Raw genomic sequence first — 21,305 nt, 5'->3', positions numbered from 1 at the left:
CTAGAGTGAAATGGGTTCAAAAAAGGAGTATGTACACAAACACATAACCATCGTGCTGAAACCAGCCAACTACAAACAAAAATGTAACAGAAGAAAACAAAAGACAGAACCTCAGTAGCCTGACATGGAGTAGGGCCGGCGGGACAGGGCCCGGTCGCAACAAAGGTGCCAAGGTGGGTCTGGGGCACTATGGGACGGATGGATGGACAGCCAGTTGCTTCAGAGCAGTGAAGGGACAGTGGCCCCTCCCCTGCAGGGCCCTCAGAAGGGCCTGGGGCCAGCAACAGACCCACAGGAAGGTCTGGGGACGGCTGGTCCCTTAGGGTCATCCCGGGACACCTGCTGTAACCAGCAGGAGGTCTGGGCTCGCTGCTCCCTGAGATGTCTGCCTCAGGGCCCGGAGGGGCCCGTCTGGTATTCCTTGTGAGTCCAAAGTCAGAGCTGCCAACAGCTCCCAGCAGCCCTGACATGTTGGGCTCCCCTTTCACCCCTGGCCCTGACTGGATGGTCCCAGTCTCCCCAGTCACCCTGGGGCCCACCCTTGGAAAGGGACCACTGTGTGTTAGTCCAAGAGCTTCACAGGGCAGGGGGCTGAAAGCTGTTGTGGTAGCCCTGCCAGCAGGCTGCACACAGGCTACACTGAGCCCCCTAAAGCTGGAGAGCCCCGTGTGAATCTTGCACAACATCTTGTTTACATCCCTCCTCCAGAACCACAGCCCAGGGACACCCCTGGGACCTGAGCCCTGAGTGGGGCCGGCTCAGCAGAGGCCACCCAGGACCATGGGTACCCGGTCAGGTACATGTGCAGGAGTTGACAGGAGAGGCCTCCGCACTCAGCATCGTTTTGGTTGAAAATGCTATAAATCTGACTCTAGAAGCCTACTAAGCAATCACTTAAAAACATCCTCAGCGCAAGTGCAACAATGCCTGGACCACACTTCACCCACACCCCTGCCTGCCTGAGCACCTGCTGGGGCAGGGAGGTGGGTGCCCATCCAGACCTGTGCCCACCCTAGGTGTGCGTTCCCACACAGGCTGGAAAACAGCGCCAGCCACGCTAACCTACAGAAAACTGTGGGAAGAAACCAAATCCATAGGATCCATGGGTCTCACTTGGGTTGCGTCCCAAGTCGTGTGAGTAACGTCCCCCGGCAGGCTCGGTCCACAGGAGCCCAGCAGGAGTGCAGGCATGGCCCTCAGCAGCCGGGACCATGGCCCCGGCAGGGTCTGGGTGCCACCTCCCCCAGCCGCACCAGGCCTCCTGGTCCTCCACGCCTGGCTCCCGACAAGACCCAGTGTGTAAACAGGATTGACAAGCAACAGATGGAAAAATATACTTCCCAAGAAAAAAGGGGAGGAAGTCTGGGACTCGAAGACCGCCGTCTGGGTGGCCGTCATGGCTCTGTCCCCTTCTCTCGGCTCCTGATTTGTTTTGGCGATTCCTCTCTTTGGTTCACAGCCCACATGCCCACCTGCCCACGCCAGTCCCGTGGCCTCCGCACTCCCTTGTGGCTGCAGCTGAGGAGCGGTGGCCAGCCCTGTCTTTCCCGGGGGCCTCGCCTGCCACCGGCTACTTCTGCTCATGGTCCTCTGCCACAGCAGCGACCTCAATAGTAGCCGTGTGTTCCTCGGGCCCCGGGGCAGTCCCCGTAGGCACTGTCACAATGGTGCTGCCCCCAGGCGATGTCTGTGCCACGTTCTGCAGGGCGGGGCCCAAGCCAGGCAGCGTGAGCAGCTGCAGCGGGCTGACCACCTTGAACACTGTGCTGCCATCCTGCACGGCAGCCGTGCTCAGCACCGTGAGGCTGGATGCATCGGGGTGAATCTCTACCGTACTGGGGAAGGTGGAGCCTGAGGATGCCAGGACCGTGTAGCCCCCGAGCAGTGGGGAGGCTGGTGAGCTGGCAGGGGCCCCCTGGGGGGAGCCCTTGCCCAGGACGGTGGAGGGCAGGGTGGACACCACTTTCCCGAGTGGCACGCTGGTCAGCTGGGGGACGGGCACGCCCGGGCTGAGTGCAAGCTGGGCAGACTGGGTGAGCACCTGTGAGGCCACGGCAGCTGGTCCAGACGTGGCCCGCGCAAGCCGGGGCCGCTTCACGGGAGGAGGCAGGGAGACAGGCGTCAGCGTCATGAGCACATTGCTGAGGTGCTGGGACTTGTGCTTTAGCTCCTTGGCCCGGCGGCGATGCTCATCACACTGCTGCTCCAGGGCTGCGGAGGACAGAAGCATCACTGCAGGGGCCAGGGCCCAGGGACAGACCACATCACTGCAGGGGACAGGGATAGTGTCACTGCAGGGGACAGGGAGTACAGTGTCACCACAGGGGATGGGGTGGACAGTGTCATCTCAGGGACTGGGGGTGGACAGTGTCACCACAGGGGATGGGGGTGGACATGTCACTGCAGGGGATGGGGTGGACAGTGTCACTTCTGGGGATGGGGTAGACAGTGTCACTGCAGAGGACGGAGGTGGACAGTGTCACTGTAACGGTGGGAGATGAACAGAGATGGTGGTGGAGACGGAGACAGACTGTCACTGTGAGGGATGGGGGTAGAGACAGAACATCACTGCAGGGGATGGGGATGGACAGCATCACTACAGGACATGGGAGACACACGGTGTCACTGCAGGAGAAGAGAGTACAGATAGCATCACGGCAGGGGACAGGGATGAGCAGTACAACCGTAGGATATGGGGGACAGTGTCATTGCAGGGGACAAGGGGACACACGTACCGTCACTGGGTGGCCCTTGAGTCAGGGGCAACTCAGGTGTGCTTGCCTGACATAACCCAGATAGCCGCATAGCCATCTGCCAAAGTAGGGTCAGGGCAGGAGGCAGGACCCCTCAGATGGCACAGGGACAAACCAGGCCTGCATAGGATGTCCTATGCATCTGCCAGAGCTTCCTGTGAGCTTTCACATAGCCAGCCATAACATTTGTATGGAAAGTTGCTCGTGTGACTTATCAAGATAGAAAGCAAGAAAAACATATATGATAACTGTGTTTAAACACATGCAGTGGTGGCACATGCCGTTGTTTCAGCAATCTGGAAGGCTGAGGTGGAAGAATTGCCTGAGCCCAGCAGGTTGAGGCTATGGTGGCCAAGAGCATGCCACTGCACTCCAGTGCCACTCAATGCCACTGCAGTGACACTGCCCCCTCTCCTGCAGTGACACTGTCTCCCCATCCCCTGCAGTGACACTGTCCACCCATCCCCTGTGCAACACTGAAACTCGGACTAAAAAAAATAAAACAAAACAAATAAACACACACACATACCAGGACATACAGTAGGTACAGTCCCCAGGAAGAGCCTGAAGAAGATGGGCTGGCATCAGGCAGGTGCATGCCTGCTTGGGGGCAGCTGGCCTGTCCCACTTCTCTGCCATTTCCTCCTAAGTAATACTCGGGTCAGCACCAGTAAATAGAAGGGATGCCGCCTGCACTTTCTATGACAGTGGGTCTGACCACATCATTTCCTACGTGAGGGCTGTATCTTTACTTCCTTGACTTCGAGAAGAAGCTCTCCATCATAGGTGTGGCTCAGAGATCTGGACACAGGGCTGGGCGAGCATGGGCCCAGAAGCTCAGCCTTTGCCTACCTGCCAGGTCCCGTGCATACTGCTCCCGCGAGCGGTCCATCTGGCACTTGTGGCTGGCCAGCACCTTCTTCACCAGGTCCAGCATGCCAAAGTTCTGCACGATGTTGTTGAGGAGGATGGCATCTTAAAGAGCAGCACAGCACTCAGTGAGGACTGGGCCCTTTCCAGGGGACCAAACCCCAGGACAGGCCGGCTCCTTGGGAACCCAGGCCATGGGGAGCCCCACTCAGCAGAAGAGTTCAAGACACACGCAAGGGACCCTTCTGCCACCAGAAGCTCAGTGTCAGCTAGCTGAGGTCCTGGGTCCAGATTCAACAGTTTGGAGGGGCCCAGGGGGGAGGGCTCACTACCCCGCTCCCATGGATGCCACCTGGTCGCAGGGCAACACAGACCTCTCAAATTGGAGCTGCAGGGGAGGAGCCCAGGGGAGGGTTAACCATCCCACCCCCGTGGATGCCACATGGTTGGTGGGCAGACACAGACCCCTCAACTCAGAGCTGGAGGGGAGAAGCCTGGGGTGAGGGCTAACCACCCCAACCCCACAGATGCTACTTGTCAGAAGACACAGACACTTCACCTTGGAGTTGAAAGGGAGAAGCCCGGGGGAGGGTTAACCACCCTATCCCCAAAGATGTCACCTGTCAGAAGACACACACCCCTCACCTCGGAGCTGCAGGGGAGGGTCCTGAACCCGCTGCTGTAGGCCCTTCATGGTCTGCACCAGCTCCAGGTGGAACTCCTGTATGACCTCATCCAGCAGGCCAGCATCCTTCAGCCCCCGCCAGAAGGCAAACGTGTCATCTGCAAGGGAAGGAGAGGGCTCAGTGGGCAAGAAGAGCATCATTGCATGGAGTGGCCACAGGGGTGCAGAGCAAGGGAGAGCCACAAGAACGCCATGCAGGGGCATGGGCACCGCCTGGCATTGAGCTGGGCCTGCATTGCCCAGCTATGTCCACGGTGCCTAAGTCTAATGGGGTGGCACGGAGGTTAGCCTTGGAACACCCAGGATGATGGTGGCTGGAGCCCAACCTTTCTCCAAAAGGACCTCACTGGCCCCACCTGGATTCCTGAAGCCCATGTGGCCTGAGGCAGGCACAGACCCACCGCCCAGCCTGCATGCAAGAGAAGCCCACAGGGAGGGACGTTGTACCTCCAATGGCTGCAGTCCAGTCGCCAGGGTCCTCGCAGGTCTCTATGGTGATGGTCGCGGGGGACCCATTCACTGCAGCCAAAAGGGAACCGCAGTGAGTGCCGTGTGGATGGCAGCTCCAGACCCCACAGACCCGCTGGTCCTCCCATGCCATGTTCTGAACCTCCCTTTCCATCCACTTCCACGAAATCGACACAGTATATATGTTCACAGGAAGGGACTGGTCTCTCTCGCATCTTGAGTCTTTCTAATTAAGACGTCATCAAAACACAGAAAAACATGAAAACAACCCTGGGAACCCACTGCCCAGCTTCAACAACTCTCAGCATCTGTTCTCCTTGTGTTCATTCAATGGAGGGATGAGACGGGAGACCCCTGCCTGACTGGTGTTTCTATCTACAAGACTCTGGAAGGCTGTGGCTGGATCTGCCCCCAGAGCTCACCTTCATCTCATGACTGTGGGTGACCCTTCATGGGAGCCCCCACAAATCTTAGTGACTGTCTAGTTCTAGTCTTCTAAATCAGAAGAGGTGAGACTGAGAGAGAAAAACTATATTTTTCCTGGGGATCTCTGGTGCCTATAAAACTCAATGGTTTGTATAGCCTGTATCTCACCATTTTGGACAGTTTCTGATCAAGGTTTTATCCACAGACCTGGTTTTAAGAACAAGCCAGGGCCAGATGCAGTGGCTCACGTCTATAATCCCAGCACTCTGGGAAACCAAGATAGGAGGACTGCTTGAGCCCAGGAGTTAAGACCAGCCCAGGCAACATAGTGAGACTCCATCTCTACAAAAAACAAGAAAATTATCTGGTCATGGCATCATAGGCCTGTAGTCCCAGCTACTTGGGAGGCTGAAGCAGAGAAGGCTGAGGCTACAGTGAGCCGTGATTATGCCACCACACTCCAGCCTGGGGGACAGAGCAATACTCAAAGACAAATCAAAACCCAAAACAGGTAAAATGTTTTGGGAAACGTTTCAATCTTATGTGCCCTTTCCAGATTCATCAAAGACGTGTTAGGAACAGTAGTTCATGCCTATAGTCCTAGCACTTTGGGAGGCAAAGACAGGAGGATCACTTGAGCCCAGGAGTTCCAAGTCTAGCTTGGGCAACGTAGCAAGACCTGTCTCTACAAAAAAACAAAAAAATTAGTGGGGCATGGTGACACCTGTAGTCCCAGCTACTCAGGAGAAAGAGGCAGGAGGACTGCCTGAGCCCAGGAGGTAAAGGCTGCAGTGAGCCATGATTATACCACTGCATTCAAGCTTGGGCAACAGAGTGAGATCCTAACTTAAAAAAAAAGGGTATCGTGGTGGTAAGTATTATCATATCCTTGGAATGACGTGGGGCATGAACTGTTTTTCACCAACTGGGCTGACAAGACAATCTTTCACTAACTGCACAATAGCTAAGTCAGAGGTTCGTAGAGATTTCAGGACAAAGAAATTATAAGGAAAGTAAAATCTTAAGCCTGGGTTTGCCTTGTCGGGTGGAGTAGACTAGGCCTGCAGGACGCAGGGGCCCAACCCCCTCCCGAGGGATGGTGTCACTGGGCTCACTTTGTGCCAGTAACTTGGACTGACACTAGCCAGGCAGAGGGCTCTGGGAGGACAGACAGGAGGCTGGGCCTCAACCAAGTTGGGCCCAGGGGCACCCAACCCCCCCATCCACTGCCTCATGCTCCACAGGCCTACGGGGGGGCTCTGCCCTGGCCACCCCACCCCTGCCTGTGGCTCTGGCCTAGGGGAGCCAAGCAATGACATGCTCCCTCGCTGTGAACCAACCACCAACTAAAGCAAGGGCCAATCAAGGCCAGCCCCTCTGACCATGGCAGCTGAGCGTCCTGGGCTTCTCAGGAGGACTTGGCACTATATCTGCTGGCCTACTCCTGCCAGGCTTAGGAAAGGATGTGGGGAGAAGGGTGGGGCCTTCTGGCCGCCCTGGCCTCACTCTCCTCCCCAGCGAGGATGGGACAAGGGCTCAGCGGCCCTCTTCTGAGTCAGTGACAAACAGTGATGTCCCTGGTCATAGCAGCACACTCCAGCCAACACCACGGAGAGACAGTTTAGAGACAATGCAAGTGGCATTGCTGGAAACACAACATTGCCAAAGATCACCCAGTAACCTGACCAGGGAATTCGGGCCCTAACTTCATGCTAACTTCAGTTTCAAAAAGGATTCCTCTACTTATAAGGCTAGAAAGAATTCCAGGAACTAATCCTCCTACAATTCAGAGCTACAGAGATTGACATGGAGAATGCCATAAAGTGTCACTCAAAGTCGAGGTAGCAGGGAATATGCATGGCAAAGAAGGTGGGAGAGAAGACCTGCGCAGCGTGTGAGGAAGTGGCTCCAGATTCGGGGCAGGGGAGGTGGCCTGGAGGCCCAGGGGCTCCCTCTATCGGCGCTATACCCTTCCTCATGAATTAGGGAATCTCTGACAACGAACAGGCTAACACCGAGAAGTGCTTCCATCTTCCCTATCAAGGAGAACAGCGATTTGACCAGACCTCCTGTGAGGATGGAGGCAGCTGACCCCACTCGCAGGTCCCAATGCAGGGGCCAGGGAGGCCATCATGGGGCATGTCCACCTCTGTAGCCACAGTGTGGGGCTGGGTCAGGGCAGGCCATGCTGGCCCACAAGATGGATGGCCCTGTACCTACCATCAGCAGTGGCAGGTGTGAGCGGGATGTACTCAGCAGACGTCGGGCTGCTCAGGGACACGCGGGCTCCCGAGAGGTCAATCTTGGTGCTGCGGCAGGTATTGGAGCAGACCTTGTCATGCTGGTAGAAGTCTAGCTCCCCAGAGTCCATGATCTTCCTGTGAGAGGACGGGGCCGGGGCATCCAGGTGAGCCCAAGTGCCAAAGATGCCCAGTCCACCTGTCCCAATCTGGGCCATCGCCTGCGTGGGGGCAGTCCCCACAGTGGTGCTGACCACAGCTGGGCTCTGCTGTGCGGGGTAGGCTCTGCTCTCCTCCCAGCACAGGCTGTGTGCATGGGAACCCACTCCCCTCAGAGAGGCTGACCCAGGCAGCGGCTCTGTCCACAGGAGGAGCACGAGGGCCCTGGCAGGTGGGCACCTAGAGATGCCCACTCAATGCTATGGTGCTGGGTCCTTCCAGGATGTTCTCTGCCACGGTCCCATGGGAGCGACCACAACTAAGGCAGGTAGGCCGGGTCCCCTGCATTGAGTCTGAGGTGTGCTGAAGCAGGGAGAGGTGAGAAGCCACTTCCAGGAGCCTCATCCCTCCCAGAGGCAGGCAATGAAGGAGACAACAAGGGCATGGGCACTGCTCGCCCTCCCCTTACCAGGAAGGCACTATAAGCGCCCTGCCGGAGCTGCCTTCCAGGCCCTGCTCTCCAGCCCCTCCCAGAGATCCAGGATCTCAGGCCCTCCTGCATGTCTCAAGGAGCTGCCTTAGCCAGTGAAAGGAGGCTGAGTGGCCTTTGGGCAGCGCTGGCCTCAGGTACATGCCAGGCTGGTGCTTCTGCATGAGGCTCAGGACCCACCTCCCCAGCCAGTGGTCTCCACAGCTGTGCCACCAGCCATGTTTTAGAAAATGAGAAGCCAGCTCAGTAGGTCAGGGCCTGGGCTGTGGGAAAGGACCTGGGGCCAGTTACTCCTGAGGCCCATAAGTGAGGTGGAGGCCAGGCCCACAAAGACCGAGACTGTGGCTTGTGGCTCACAAAGAAAGGGAGCCAGAGAGCTGGCTGTGGTAACAAGCCTGTAATACCAGCCACTCGGGAGGCTGAGGCAGGAGGATAGCTTGGGCCCAGGAATTTGAGGCTGCAGTGAGCTAGGATCACGCCCTTGCACTCCAGTCTGGGCCACAGAGTGAGACCCTGTCTCTAAAAGAAAAAATTAAAAACACCAGCATAATTGTTCACCAATGGTCTGTGCATGTTGCATGATAAAAAGGACAAAAATGAAGAAAGGCTACACGAAGAGATTAAACTTGGCTGCCAGTCTGATACACAAATGCCAGGTTATACCTTTGTCTGTTAATAATGAAACAGCTGCTGGTAACTCCAAGTAAAAAACTGTTGAAAATTAAAATTAGATTTGACAAAAGAGTTCTAAAAACCTGATCGCATCCTATGAGTAGGTGCAGCATCCGGGAGGCTGTCTACATGTACCATGTCTAAAATGTGCCTCACCTTCAAAATCCCAAAACCAAATGAAAAAGTACCGGTCACCATATCCCTTCCATGGGGAAGGACTCGTGGCACCAGCAACACTGCCCACAGGCCCACCTGAGCATGATGCCGTTCATGCGGATGGCTCGCTTCCAGTCCTTCAGGGTGGACTTCCCCGCCAGGTGCACGAACTCCTTCGGGCTGATCACGTGCTCATCATACTGTGGGGGGTATGGCAGGTCAGGCTGGCCAGAGTACCGTGCGGTGCCCTCCTCTCCTGCCCGACCCTGCATCAGGGTGTGTGGCAGGAATAGTGCCACAGAATTGACTGGACAGCCCCAGGTCTCCCTATAGCGCATTCTACAGTGTACTTGGGTAGAACAAGAATGTACCCCACAGGCTGTAGTAGGTGCAGCCTCCCCTCCAGCCGCAAGGGAGCAGCCACATGCCTGGGCTGGGCTCTGGGCAACTTATTCCATAAATGCCTACTACTGCATATGTGACACCGTAAGATGGTAACAGACACCACATGGGACTGAGCCATGAGCGAGCCCTTCACCAGGCCCTCCTAGCACACACGTTTCAGAGCCCCTTGCTCCGAACACACACAAGTTTCAAGGTCAGGGCGTGTGCTGTTGATTCAGTAGTCCTGGGGCTTGTGGATTTCACCCCTTGAGGGAGCCCCACAGCTTGTGGGTTTCACCTTGTTCACAAGCAACTATGGAAACCAAAGACTGAAAACAAAACTGCATCGACCTGGAAACTAGCAGGTTAGGGATGATGGCATCATGGGTCCCAGCAGGCCCAGCGGCTCCCTCTAAGACCTCGGCCTTGCTGCTGGGAGGGCTCACTGTTGTGAAGCTTGGCCTCTGCTCCAGCGCTGTGCCTGTCGTTCTGGCATTTCATTACCGGGTGACTAATGGTAAACTTCTTTCTTGTTTTTGACCCCTTTGATATAATTTCAAACTTATAGAACAACTGCAAGGATAGTCCAGGGAGCTCCAGCACGCCCATCCCGGATTCTCTGATGCTCACATCTGGTCCCTCACTTGCACCTGATATGTGTGGCACATCACTCTCCTCCTGACTATTGAGTGTCAGGGGTAGACGCCACGCCATATGCCCCTAGAACTGGCACAGACTTCCCAAGAACAAGTTATCTTACACAACCACAGAGCACTGCTCAAACTCAGGAAGTCATCATTTCTATGTTGTCTAATCCACAGTCCACATTCACAGTCACGAACTGTCCGAACAACAGCCTTTGACAATTGTTTCTGATGCAGGATCCAGTCCATGACCATGATGCAGTGGCTGTCTCGTGTCTCCAGTCCCTGTGCCCTCAGGATGGAGCAGCTTCTCAGTCTGTCCCATCTTTCTTCACATTGACGCTTCTGAAGCACATGGATCAGGTGTTTTGTGGACTGTCTCTCTCTTTTTTTTTTTTGAGTTGGAGTCTCACTTGGTCGCCCAGACTGGAGTGAAGTGGCCGCTCCCAGCCACTGCAGCCTTGCCTGCTGGGCTCCGGCGATCCTTCCACCTCAGCCTTCCGAGTAGCCGGAATTACAGACATGCGCTACCAAGCCCGGCTGATTTTTTGATTTACTGTAGAGATGAGGTCTCGCTGCCCAGGCGGGTCTCGAACCCATGGACTCAGGCAATCCACTCACCTCAGCCTCCCAAAGGCACAGGATTACTGGCTGAGCCATGGATCCCGGCTTGTGGACGCCTCTCAATTTGCATCGGCTGTTTCCTCATGAGTAGCGTCAGGCTGTGAATTTCTGGCAGAAGTCCCACAGACTCTAGTCATACTATCTCAGGAGGCCCAGGAGTGGTCTGAGGCGGATGGTGTGAATGTGGGTCACAGGTGAGGCACCTGTCAGCTACCCCTGCCTGTTTCCCAGGAGCCACTGTGGGTGTCACAGGATGCCCTGCTCCTCACCTAGTGGACACCTCCTGTAGCCCTGACACATCGCTCCTCGCAGCACATCACTGGGGTCTATGGTTAGAGCCACACTTCTCTCTTTGCGTTATTTAACATGAATAAACAACAGACGCACTGCAATAAATTTGGTTTTCCTTCAATTAAGTGATAATCCAGGCCTATCACTGTTTTGATGCTAAACTGTCCCGAATGGAAGCAGGGGTCTTCTTATCTGGCCTGGGGTCTGCCAGGGTCTTGCACTGGATTGCTGTCCCCTCGGCCATGAAAATTCTCAGCTTCTCTCTCTTCCTCCCAGAACTCAAACAGATGCGTTGACTGCCTCATGCTTCTGTGTTCCATCTTTTAATTTCTGTGGACTATATTCTGAACATCTCTTTAGTTCTATCTCCAGTTCACTGATTATCTCTCCAGCTATGTCTGATCTGCTGCAAGACTCATCCACTAAGTGCTTAATGTTAATCCTATTTTTCTAATAATGGTTTGATCAAATCTGCTTACGCTTTACTCATGTCCTCCTTTATTTCTTGAATTAAACATGACCATTTTATATTCTGTGCCTGAAAATCTGAAAGCCCGAGGCCATTGTGGGTATGACTACTGCTTGCTGCCCACTCGCTCGAGGCAGGCTTCCAGAGCGTCCAATGTTCTTGTCTGTTTCATTGTGAGCTGCTCCCTTCCTTAGAACTTTGTGAAAATTACTCAAAACCTGATATGAAGATGAATTCTTCCAAGAAGCATCTTTAGTTTGCTTCTTTCAGATTCCTGGAGAGCTGCTAGCCAGGAGTCACAACTTAACTCTCAGCTTGGGCTTTTGGACCACGCAGGCCACATAAGAATCCTCAAGATGGCATCCCCCTTCCCTGGGCAGGGGACAGGGTACAGCTGGGAGTACGCTGTTAGCAGCTCACCCTTTGGAGGTGCTGGCTTTAGAGGGCATAGTCCCTCCCCCCCGCAACCCACATGCCTTGGGGAAGCCTGGGCATCATCTTCCGACCTCTGGGTCCACAGGGTGAGAAGACCCAGCTCAGGCCCAGGCTGGACACACTGCTCTGTCCACTCTCCAGCCCTGCCACACTCAGGCCTGGGCCAGCGCATGGAGCACCTAGAAGGTGCTTTATGAAAATATCCTGACAGGCATTTTAACTGTTTCAGTACCAGGTAAGCCTGGGTACCTGATCTACCAAGTTGCCAGAAGCACGATCCCGCTCGTCTTACCCCTCACCACAGAGTCTCCCCCAAGCCCCTAGCATCCCCCTGCAGGTGAAGTCAGCACTTGGCCTGGGAAGGTGTAGCACCCACCAGGTGGCAGGAACTCCTCTTCCTGAAGCCTCCTCCATGATCCTGTCCCTGGGGACCCGCCTTCCAAAGGTCCCCAGCATAGCCATGCCCCGGTGCAGGAACAGGTGTGCCCACGAGGGCATCCCGCCCTGGGGCCCTGCATGCCACCTGTGCTTTTGTTCTGTCTGAACCCTCACCTGGACACATTTCACATTGATGCCAGGACACACAAACTTCCTCCAGATCAGGTTGGCCCTGCTGTCCCCGCAGGTGATGGGGTATACAACCTCAGCCTCCAGGCTCTCCCCCTCTTCAGCCATCTTCACTTCTCACAGGCGATTGACAGCAAAGGGCAAGAACAGAAAGCCAGTTATAACCTCTCCAAATCATGCCCTGCAAATGCCAAAAGCCACTGCCAACCCGGAAACCAAAAACTAAACCCAGGAAGGCCAAGGCAGAGCAAGGCGGCAGAACGTTCTCATCAGAATGGGTTAGAGTTTCAGGTAAATCCACAAAATGGACTTAACTAGAGTAACATTAATATAATTCCAGTAAACGATGATTAAACTAAAGAGCCACTTAGGGAAATAAAATCAAACTCTACTGAAAACAATTCTAGGGAAACTTAAGGTTTTGAAAGTTTTAGTGCCTTTAATCTTAGGCAACATGGCCGGGCTCGGTGGCTCAGCCTATAATCCCAGCACTTTGGGAGGCCGAGGCGAGTGGATTGCCTGAGCTCACGGGTTCGAGACCCGCCTAGGCAACTTGGCGAGACCTTGTCTCTACAATAAATCAAAAACTAGCTGGGTGTGGTAGCGCGCACCTGTAGTTCCAGCTACCTGGAAGGTTGAGGTGGAAGGATTGCCGGAGCCCAGCAGGTGGAGGCTGCGGTGGCCAGGAGCATGCCACTGCACTTCAGTCTGGGCTACAGAGTGAACTCCAACTCAAAAAAAAAAAAATCTTAGGCAACAAAAAAAATACCAAAGGTGTGGTAAGGAATTTTACTCCTGTTCACTGATAGTCATGACCAATAGGTGCAGAAACAGTGAGAGGAAAACCAGTCCAGAAGAGGAGAGCGCTGCAAGACTGAGGCAGCCTGCTCTGCTCTTCCTACCTATCAGGCAGGGGCTGAGCTTTCACCACAGACAATGACAGACCCTGCCAGGGGCCCCAGGCCTGGCTGCTCACTCTCCTAAGGGCATGTACTGGGGACGGCCGCACAAGGACCCTGGGGATCCCTGGCTGGTCCCCATATTGAGCACAGGACCATCTATCCCTGCCGTGGCAAGAAGGTGGCTTCCACCCAAGGCAGCTTCCTACCTAACACAGCTTCCTTGAGCTGGGAGGAGGCTGTGAAGGCAGCAGCAGCCGCGGCTGCTGCATTTTCTGTCTCCATGCTGTCTTCTGTCAGGTCGCCCCTGTGAAGAGTGAGGAAGAGAACGAGGACATCAGGATCCCAAGTCAAATCTGCAGTACACAGTGCATGCTACCACCCTGTTCATGACACCACTCCTGGCCAACCGGTGACACTTCTCCAGCTTAATTCAGAAATGGCAGAGGCTGCGCAGGTCATAGGCGCTCAAGAAAGCACACATTTTCTGTTTGGTTCACAGCTGTGCCGTGAGTGCCCAGAATAGCACCTGGCAAGCGAACCCAGTATGACGGATCTGTAGGAGCAACAGATGCTCAGGTAGGAAAGCTACACTTCCATTTCTGTCTTTAATAAAGTTTTTTTGGCCAGGTGTAGTAGCTCATGCCTGTATACAATTCCAGCACTACAGGCCAGGCACGGTGGCTCACACCTGTAATCCCAGCACTCTGGGAGTCGGAAGCAAGGGGATTGCCCGAGTCCAGAGGTTCGAGACCAGCTTGGGCAACTTGGCAAGACCCCATCTCTACAATAAATCAAAAAATTACTGGGGGTGGTGGTACACACCTATGGTTCCAACTACTTGGGAGGCTGAGCAGAAGGATTGCCTATGTCAAGTCTGTAGTGGTCGTAAGCTCAACACTACACTCCAGCCTAGCGACAGAGTAAGACTCCTACTAAAAACAAACAAACAAACAAACAAACAAAAATCCAGCTGGGTGCAGTGGCTCACACCTATCATCTCAGCACTTTGGGAAGCAGAGGTGAGAGGATTACCTGAGCCCACTAATTTGAGACCAGCCTAGACAATATGGTGAGAACTCATCTCTACAATAAATTTAAAAAATCAACTGGGTATGGTGGTGCATACCTAGTCCCAGCTACTTTGAAGGCTGAGGCAGAAGGATCACCTTAGCCCAGCAGGTCAAGGCTGCAGTGGCTGTGATAATGCCACTGCACTCCAGCCTGAGCAAAAAAGTGAGGCTCTGAGTCAAAAAAAAAAAAAAAAATTCCAACACTTCAGGAGACTGAGGTAGGAGGATTGCTTGAGCCTAGGAGTTTGAGACCAGCCTGGACAACATAGCAAAACCTCACCCCAAAAAACCAAAAGAATTAGCCAGGTGTGGTGAGGCACACCTATAGTCCCAGCTACTTGGGAGGCTGAGATGAAAAGATCACCTAAGCCCAGGAGGTTGAGGCCGTTGTGAGCCGTGATTGTCATGATAATGCTACTGCACTCTGGCCTGGGTGACAGAGTAAGACACTGACTCAAAGAAGGGAGGTAGGGAGGGAAAAAAAAGAAACTCTCAGAAAATACAAAATTTTAGAAAGAAAAAGAAATTACCAAGGCCCAAGCTCATCTTATATGAAAATAAATTACAGACAATTAAAAATACAAAGGTAAAAGATGAAACCATAAGAGAATTAAAAGGAAAAAAAAGGAAGATTTTTTTTGTTTTATTATGCCAAAGTGGTAAAGGGTTTTCTAAAATAAACCCAGAAATGTAAAAAAATAATTGTGCAGCCAGGCTCGGTGGCTCAGTCTGTAATCCCAGCACTTTGGGAGGCCAAGGCAAGTAGATTGCCTGAGCCCGAGGGTTTGAGACCAACCTGGACAACTTAGTGAGACCTCGTCTCTACAATAAATAAAAAATTAGCCGGGTGTGGTAGTGCGTGCCTGTAGTTCCAGCTACTTGGAAGGCTGAGGTGGAAGGATCGCTGGAGCCCAGCAGACCGACACTTGGGGTGTCCATGAGCATGCCACTATACTCCAGCCTGGGCTACGGAGTGAGACTCCAACTCAAAAAAAAAGAAAATAATTTAAAAATAACTTTGTCCTAAAAAGAATAAAAATGTTGGCGGGGGGGCCATTATAAACATTTAAGAAAATAGAGAACTTGTGGGGAAACACTTGTAGCAAGAGGGAGACAAGTGGCTGATCCCGTCATTCCCAGGGAGGCCCTGCAGGTCACATCAAAGCCCAACAGGAAACAGGCGGAGGCTACACCAGAGGCCTGGGAAATGCAAACAGGCACCAGACCAAGACACCATGCTCCCCTAGACAGCCCACAGGAGGGAAACATGGCCAGCAGGTGGCCAGGAGCCAGGGCCTGGCATGCAGGTGTGAGAGGCTGGATCTAGTGCCATGGATAATGCCTACATGGGGGTCTCTGTCCACAGCTTATGAATATGCCCTGACCCAGCACCTGTGCATCCTGCCAGCGAGGGCTCCCTGCATGAGGTGTGCTGTACAGACCCTCACTGTGAACTTCTGAACCAGGACACCTGCCTTTGGCTTCTGGCAGGGGAACTTGTGGATGGGCTGGGAAAGGTCTGGGCAGGGCTCTAGTGTGCATATGATTCATGTGTTTTACCCTTGGAGTTGTCTGCTTGAAAACACATGTGCTCTTGTGAAGCTTGTGGCTCCCCAGCTCCTCAGCAGTGCTGCACAGGCACTCAGTGGACAGAGGCCTGGCCACATCTCGGGACTGGGGCACGAAGCACACAGCCCTGACTTCCATGGTTCCCCCACCACCTGGAGGGACAAGGAGCCAGATCAATGGGACAGTTCAAGCCGGGCAGCACCCATTCTGGGGGAAGCTGGCATCTGGAAGGCAATTCTTGAGCTGACCCTGGAAATGTGAGAGCCTGTCCATGGCGAAGGGCAGAGCCCAGGACCTGCAGGAGTCTCTGTGAAGCAAGACATGTCTGGCTGGCAAAGCCTCACTGTAGGCTGGGGGTGAGGAGACCTTTGGATCTTTTTTTTTTTTTTGAATTGGAGTCTCACTCTTGTTGCCCAGGCTATAGTGCAGCGGCACGCTCATGGCCACCGCAGCCTCGACCTGCTGGGCTTAGGTGATCCTTCCACCTCAGCCTTCCAAGTAACTGTAACTACAGATGCACACCACCAAGTCTGGTTAGTTTTTGTGATATATTGTAGAGACGATAAAGGCTGGTCTCGAAGCCCAGCTTAGGCAATTCTCCCCCCTCAGCCTCCCAAAGTGCTGGGATTACAGGCTGAGCCACCGCGCCTGGCTGATCTTTGGACCTTTACAAGATAGATGTGTTCAGGTCTGCATTTCAGAAAGAACAGCAGGGTGGGATCAGGAAATGGGGCTGAAAAAGGAGGTGAGGAGCTGGACATAGTGGTGCCCATGGTCCCAGCCAACCGGGAGGCCAAGTGGGAGGATCCCTGAGCCCAAGAGGTAGAGAAAGCAGGTAAGATACAGAGACCCTGGGCAGGGAAGGTGCCTGGAGACCTGCTGGTTCTGAGCTGGGGGTGAAGCCAAGTCTGTGGGCCCAGAAAAGATGAGCAGGGAAGGGCGGGAAGAATGTGGGGCAAGTGTGGGACACCCAGTTGGCACCTTTCTGGGCAACTCTGGCCAGGGTGTAACCTGCACACAGCAGTGCTTAGGCCGAGGGCAGCTCTGGAGGCACCTGGGGTACTACTCGCACTGGCACCCAGAGGCAGCCCCCTCTTGGTCCCCATCTCTGGCCCCAAGGGGCAGCCAGTGGCCCAACTAGGTTTGCTGCTTTTGAACTTCATGTAAACTAAACCACAGGGCATGCCTTTTGGCTCCACCCCTCTTCTGCACGGCCTGCTGTGGAGTCCCCTGCCACCGTGAAGGCCGTGGCTCCTTCAGGCCTGTGGCTATATGATGCTCTGTTCTAACCATTCTGCAATCCACTACCTATTCCATGTGTATCCTTCAAGGTGAGTCTACAGCTCAGCAAACAGGCTCCAGTCCAGACCTGGGCATCATCAGCAAAGCCTTGGTTGGGCAGGGGCCCCAGGGAGAGGTAATGGGCATGCAGAGAGGTGGCCTGAAGTGCCAACATGCAGCAGCAGCAGAGCAGCAAGGACCCAGGAGGAAGCCCAAGAGAGGCACTGGAAACAGTGAGGTGTGTTCATGGTGCCACTTGTGACTGGATGTCAACTCATGGCTGGACAATACCCACAGATCTGCAGAGACCCTGAGAAGGACGGCGGGCACCAAGCAGGGCCTGGGGTGCAGGAAGGGGTGGCAGCAGAAGTTGGAGGTGCAGGAGAGAGGACAGGTTCCTTGGGATGGAGAAGAGGCTGTGGCTGCAGGGCCATGGGGGCGGCACTCAGCTCTGCAAACCACCCAGGACCCTGCAGCATTGTGCTAAGCCGCCTGCCCATGGCACGCCCTCTCCTAGTGCTGCACTGCCTGGAAGCCCCACTAACCTACCCCTCTCACGTTCAGAGCCACAGTGCAGCCTCTTGCTGGGTCTCCTCCAGCGGGCCTGGCGCCTGCTTCCTGGGAGGCATGAATGGACAGCTCAGAGGATGGTCCTGGAGCAGCAGACACACAGGAAGTCTGTCCCCTGTTTACCCATCTTCCTCCTCAAGTTCCTGAAGACATGTCCAGTGGCTTCACCACTCTCCAATTGTCAACACTGTATTTCACCTTCAACCATGTGAGAAACGGGAGTTGAAGGAAAGTACAAACTTGGAATCTGGTCTTTGGGACATACTGAGAATGACTCCTGCATGAAGAATCTGAGGGGAGACAGCAGAACTCCACAGGGGATGCGGGGGCTCAGAAAAGGAAGCTGTCTGTATGAGCTGTAACTCAGAAAGTAGAGGGCACGCTGATGGGGCATCATCATGGGCCCCACCCGACAGCCAGCCAGGACCCACTCCCAAGGGTGGGGAGGGAGGCAGGGAAGCCTCAACGAGCCAGAGCCATGGCTCATGAGACTAAGTCTACCAGGCCACATGCAAATGTGGGCCCAAGCTATGACCCAGAGACAGGCCTGAGGGCAGCAGAGGGTTGTGCAGACAGGGCACCACAGGCCCACCCCACGCTCCAGGCCAGCTGGCACCCACTTTGCTCAAAGTCACCTGTGGTCCTGAGGCACAGTCCAAGGGGAGAGTCCCTCCCAGGTTGAGGTCTGTGAGGCGTGACAAGCGTGTCAAGTGGCATGTGCAGTTCAAGCCTCATCTGAAAAGCACTCACTCTACTCAGAGCAGAGCTTGTGGGCGGCTGGTTGTCCCCATGAGACGGCACTCTTTGCCAGCACGTTGAGGGCAAGGTTAGGCAGCCCCAGAAGGCCCCGCAAGAAGGGGCACACTCAGGATCCCCCATGCCTAACAGGAGAAGTCAGCACCCACACAGCAACTAACTCGCTCTACTCCCCCATCTTCCCAGAAACAGGAGGCGAGACTAACTCTGGACTTCCCAACACGGGGTAACAGACACGTCCCTGCAAAGAAAAGACTCCTGGGGTAACAGACCCACCCTGCTGCCATATGCAGTCTTCTCAGAGGGAAGGTGCGTGGTCTCTCCTGGCCTCTCCCAGCCTCCCTGTTCCTCCATAGACCACTGGCCCCAAAGGGGCTTGCTTGAGGGGGCTTCAGCATCTGGCAAGGCAACCGTAGAATGAAACATCCCTCATCCTCTGTGGCTCACTCAGCAAGACTGGGGGCTATGTCCCATTCCCCACTTAACTCTAGGCCGACTTTCTGACCAGCATGACCGACACACTGCAGCCAGTCCTCTGAGGCCTTGGTTCCCCTCCTGTGGAGGGTGTTCAGTGGGAAAGGCCACATGCAGAGTGGTGGGCATCCCAGCCAAAGCCTAAGTGTATAGGTCTACTAGGGAGATACAATATGGGGCTGACCTATCCAGAGATCCTTCCACCCAGATGCCTAGTGGGTGACATGAAAGCTGGCTGGGACCACGGGCCCCTCACAACAGCTCCAGGTGCCAGGCGGAAGCCATGTGGCCTTCTCTGACAAGGGCCACTCTGCCACCCTGTACTTATCGCAGGCCATCCCAAATCTAAGACAGCACCTGGTCACCTCTTGGTGTGAGAGTGGGAGGTCACTACAGAGCACATAGGCAGGAGATGGCAGGAAGCATTACCTGTCCCCCAGTGCTGACAAAGACAAGAGGAACATTCAGCCATGAGGCCCCACTTGGAAATGCCGGCACTGACATGGATAGGTCATGAGTTGTCAGGAACCACCCAAGGCGAGCTGCGCTCTGAGGTCACACAAAGAGGCTGAAGTCCTGGGTCCAACACCAGAGTTGTGATGCAGGGAAAGGAGGGCAGGCCCAGTGAGCAGTAACCCCTACACACTGTGCTGAAGGGAGGCTGGTGCCTACTCGCAGGGGTCCAGCAGGTCTTGCCCCCATCTAGGGTCCTCCTCTCAGAAGGCCTCTGTCAGATGACAAGCCCAGGCTCTGTGACACATGGTCTATGGGAAGGCGCATAGGAGACTAGACCAACAGAAAGACCACCCAGCCCCAAGACAGACGCCCCAAGTCTCAAGAAGAAGCATGAGGACTCACAGCCACCCTTCTGCAGGGGCTGTCTGCAGCCTTCCTCTCACCCGGCAGGGGTACAGGTGATGATGGCTCATGGCAGAAACTGATCTGCTGGCCCCTGGCAGCTCTACCTATGAGGACAGCAAAAGGAAGCCAGCACCTGGGTTTTTCCTCCAACAAACATTTCAACTAACATTTGACTGGGACACCTGCTACAAGAGATGAGGAAGAAGACATTCAGTGTCATGAGAAATGTGAAGAGAATCCCTGGCACTGCAACTTCATTTCTGAAAATGCAGCTCCCAGTCACCTCACTGTTCATCTTGTATTTTAGGAAATGAAAGCACATGGTCGTAGACAATGAGTCCCTACAGTATGCAGGCAGACCTTCCAGTCCCTGTGCTGTTCCTGCTGTTGTCCACACACTCCTCAGAACATTCTGAGGCCATTCTCAGAACAACCAGAGACCCCATAACCTCTCACCCGTTAGCACCAGCTGCGTCATCTAGGGTCCCAGCAGGACTGCGGCCCATGCTTACCCATGAGAGGCCAAATTGGTCGTCACCAACACGGTCTTCACTCCCTCCACACCACTGCCATCGACTGCGGTGTCCGGAGTCGTCACAACCACCACCTCCTCCATGTGCACACTCACGTCGGGGGTCGCCATGGCTCACTGAAGAGGACACCCAGAGGCGTCAGTCCTCCCAGTCCAGGTCCTGAACAAAGCAAAGCAGGGCACAGGGTCACCGTGGTCTCCATGTCCATACCGCCAAATATTCACAAATGGTGCCTTTAAATATTGCCAAAAACCCTCTTTAAGAGGTCCCAGACTACCACCTCCTGATGAGAAACAGAGGGTTCTGAGAGTGGTACCTGCCCAACCCACACACCCTCCCCACCAATGAGCCAGGATTGCGAGCAGAACCCACATTGCTGCTCGGTCCATGAGGGCCTGTGTGGTGGTGGCATAGTGGGATGGAAGAAGACTGGGGTCCAGGAGCGACTCTTTGGAGGCAAGTTCTCTGGCTGTCACTTCTCCGTTGTCCCTCCTGGCCTTAACTGAGAACCAGGTGCAGATAGAAAGCATCCTGAGAGAGGTCCTCTCTCTAGTCCGAGGAGAAAGAGGGAAAAGCCACAAGAGACAGAGAGAGGGCAATGCCCTGGTTCGTTTTATTGTTACTATTTTGTCTTTGCTGGCTCTGCCCTCAGGGTAGAGGCTAGAACCCTATGATGGTGGCAGTAGCCCAGCCAGCACTGAAAACTCACAGTACTCTCTCTCACATACCATCTTCCATGCAGCATGGGGGGGGGCATGGAAGCACCCGGCTTAGGCAGAGGATAAGGTCTGGGGTCAGAACATGGGGATATGATGAGGGGGGCAAGATCACACACCTGTACACGAACACCTGGGTCATCTACGACCACTCACGTGTGGACCTGATATTAAACGGCAAGCCCAAGAGAACTGACCCACAGGGGAGCCCATCACCCAGGATTTGGCCTGGCCCCGATG

General features: G+C 54.6%; 1 protein-coding gene across 1 annotated transcript; it reads right to left on the bottom strand.

Moving 5' to 3' along the window:
• Nucleotides 1-1,314: 1,314 nt before the first annotated feature.
• On the bottom strand, nt 1,315-20,511 carry GMEB2 (glucocorticoid modulatory element binding protein 2). The gene is made up of 9 exons (XM_008074650.2): nt 20,329-20,511; nt 13,442-13,539; nt 12,319-12,446; nt 9,016-9,119; nt 7,423-7,580; nt 4,756-4,827; nt 4,269-4,406; nt 3,606-3,728; nt 1,315-2,211 (listed from the first exon to the last, which is right to left on the bottom strand). The coding sequence occupies exons 1-9, from the start codon at nt 20,457-20,459 to the stop codon at nt 1,571-1,573; spliced, it is 1,593 nt and encodes a 530-aa protein (XP_008072841.1). The 5' UTR covers nt 20,460-20,511; the 3' UTR covers nt 1,315-1,570.
• Nucleotides 20,512-21,305: the final 794 nt, after the last annotated feature.

The sequence above is a fragment of the Carlito syrichta genome, unplaced genomic scaffold (assembly GCF_000164805.1).
Source record: "Carlito syrichta isolate Samal-C Ts95f unplaced genomic scaffold, Tarsius_syrichta-2.0.1 Scaffold117897, whole genome shotgun sequence".
Classification (NCBI taxonomy): Eukaryota; Metazoa; Chordata; class Mammalia; order Primates; family Tarsiidae; genus Carlito; species Carlito syrichta.
This window is presented reverse-complemented; position numbering and strand designations above follow the sequence as displayed.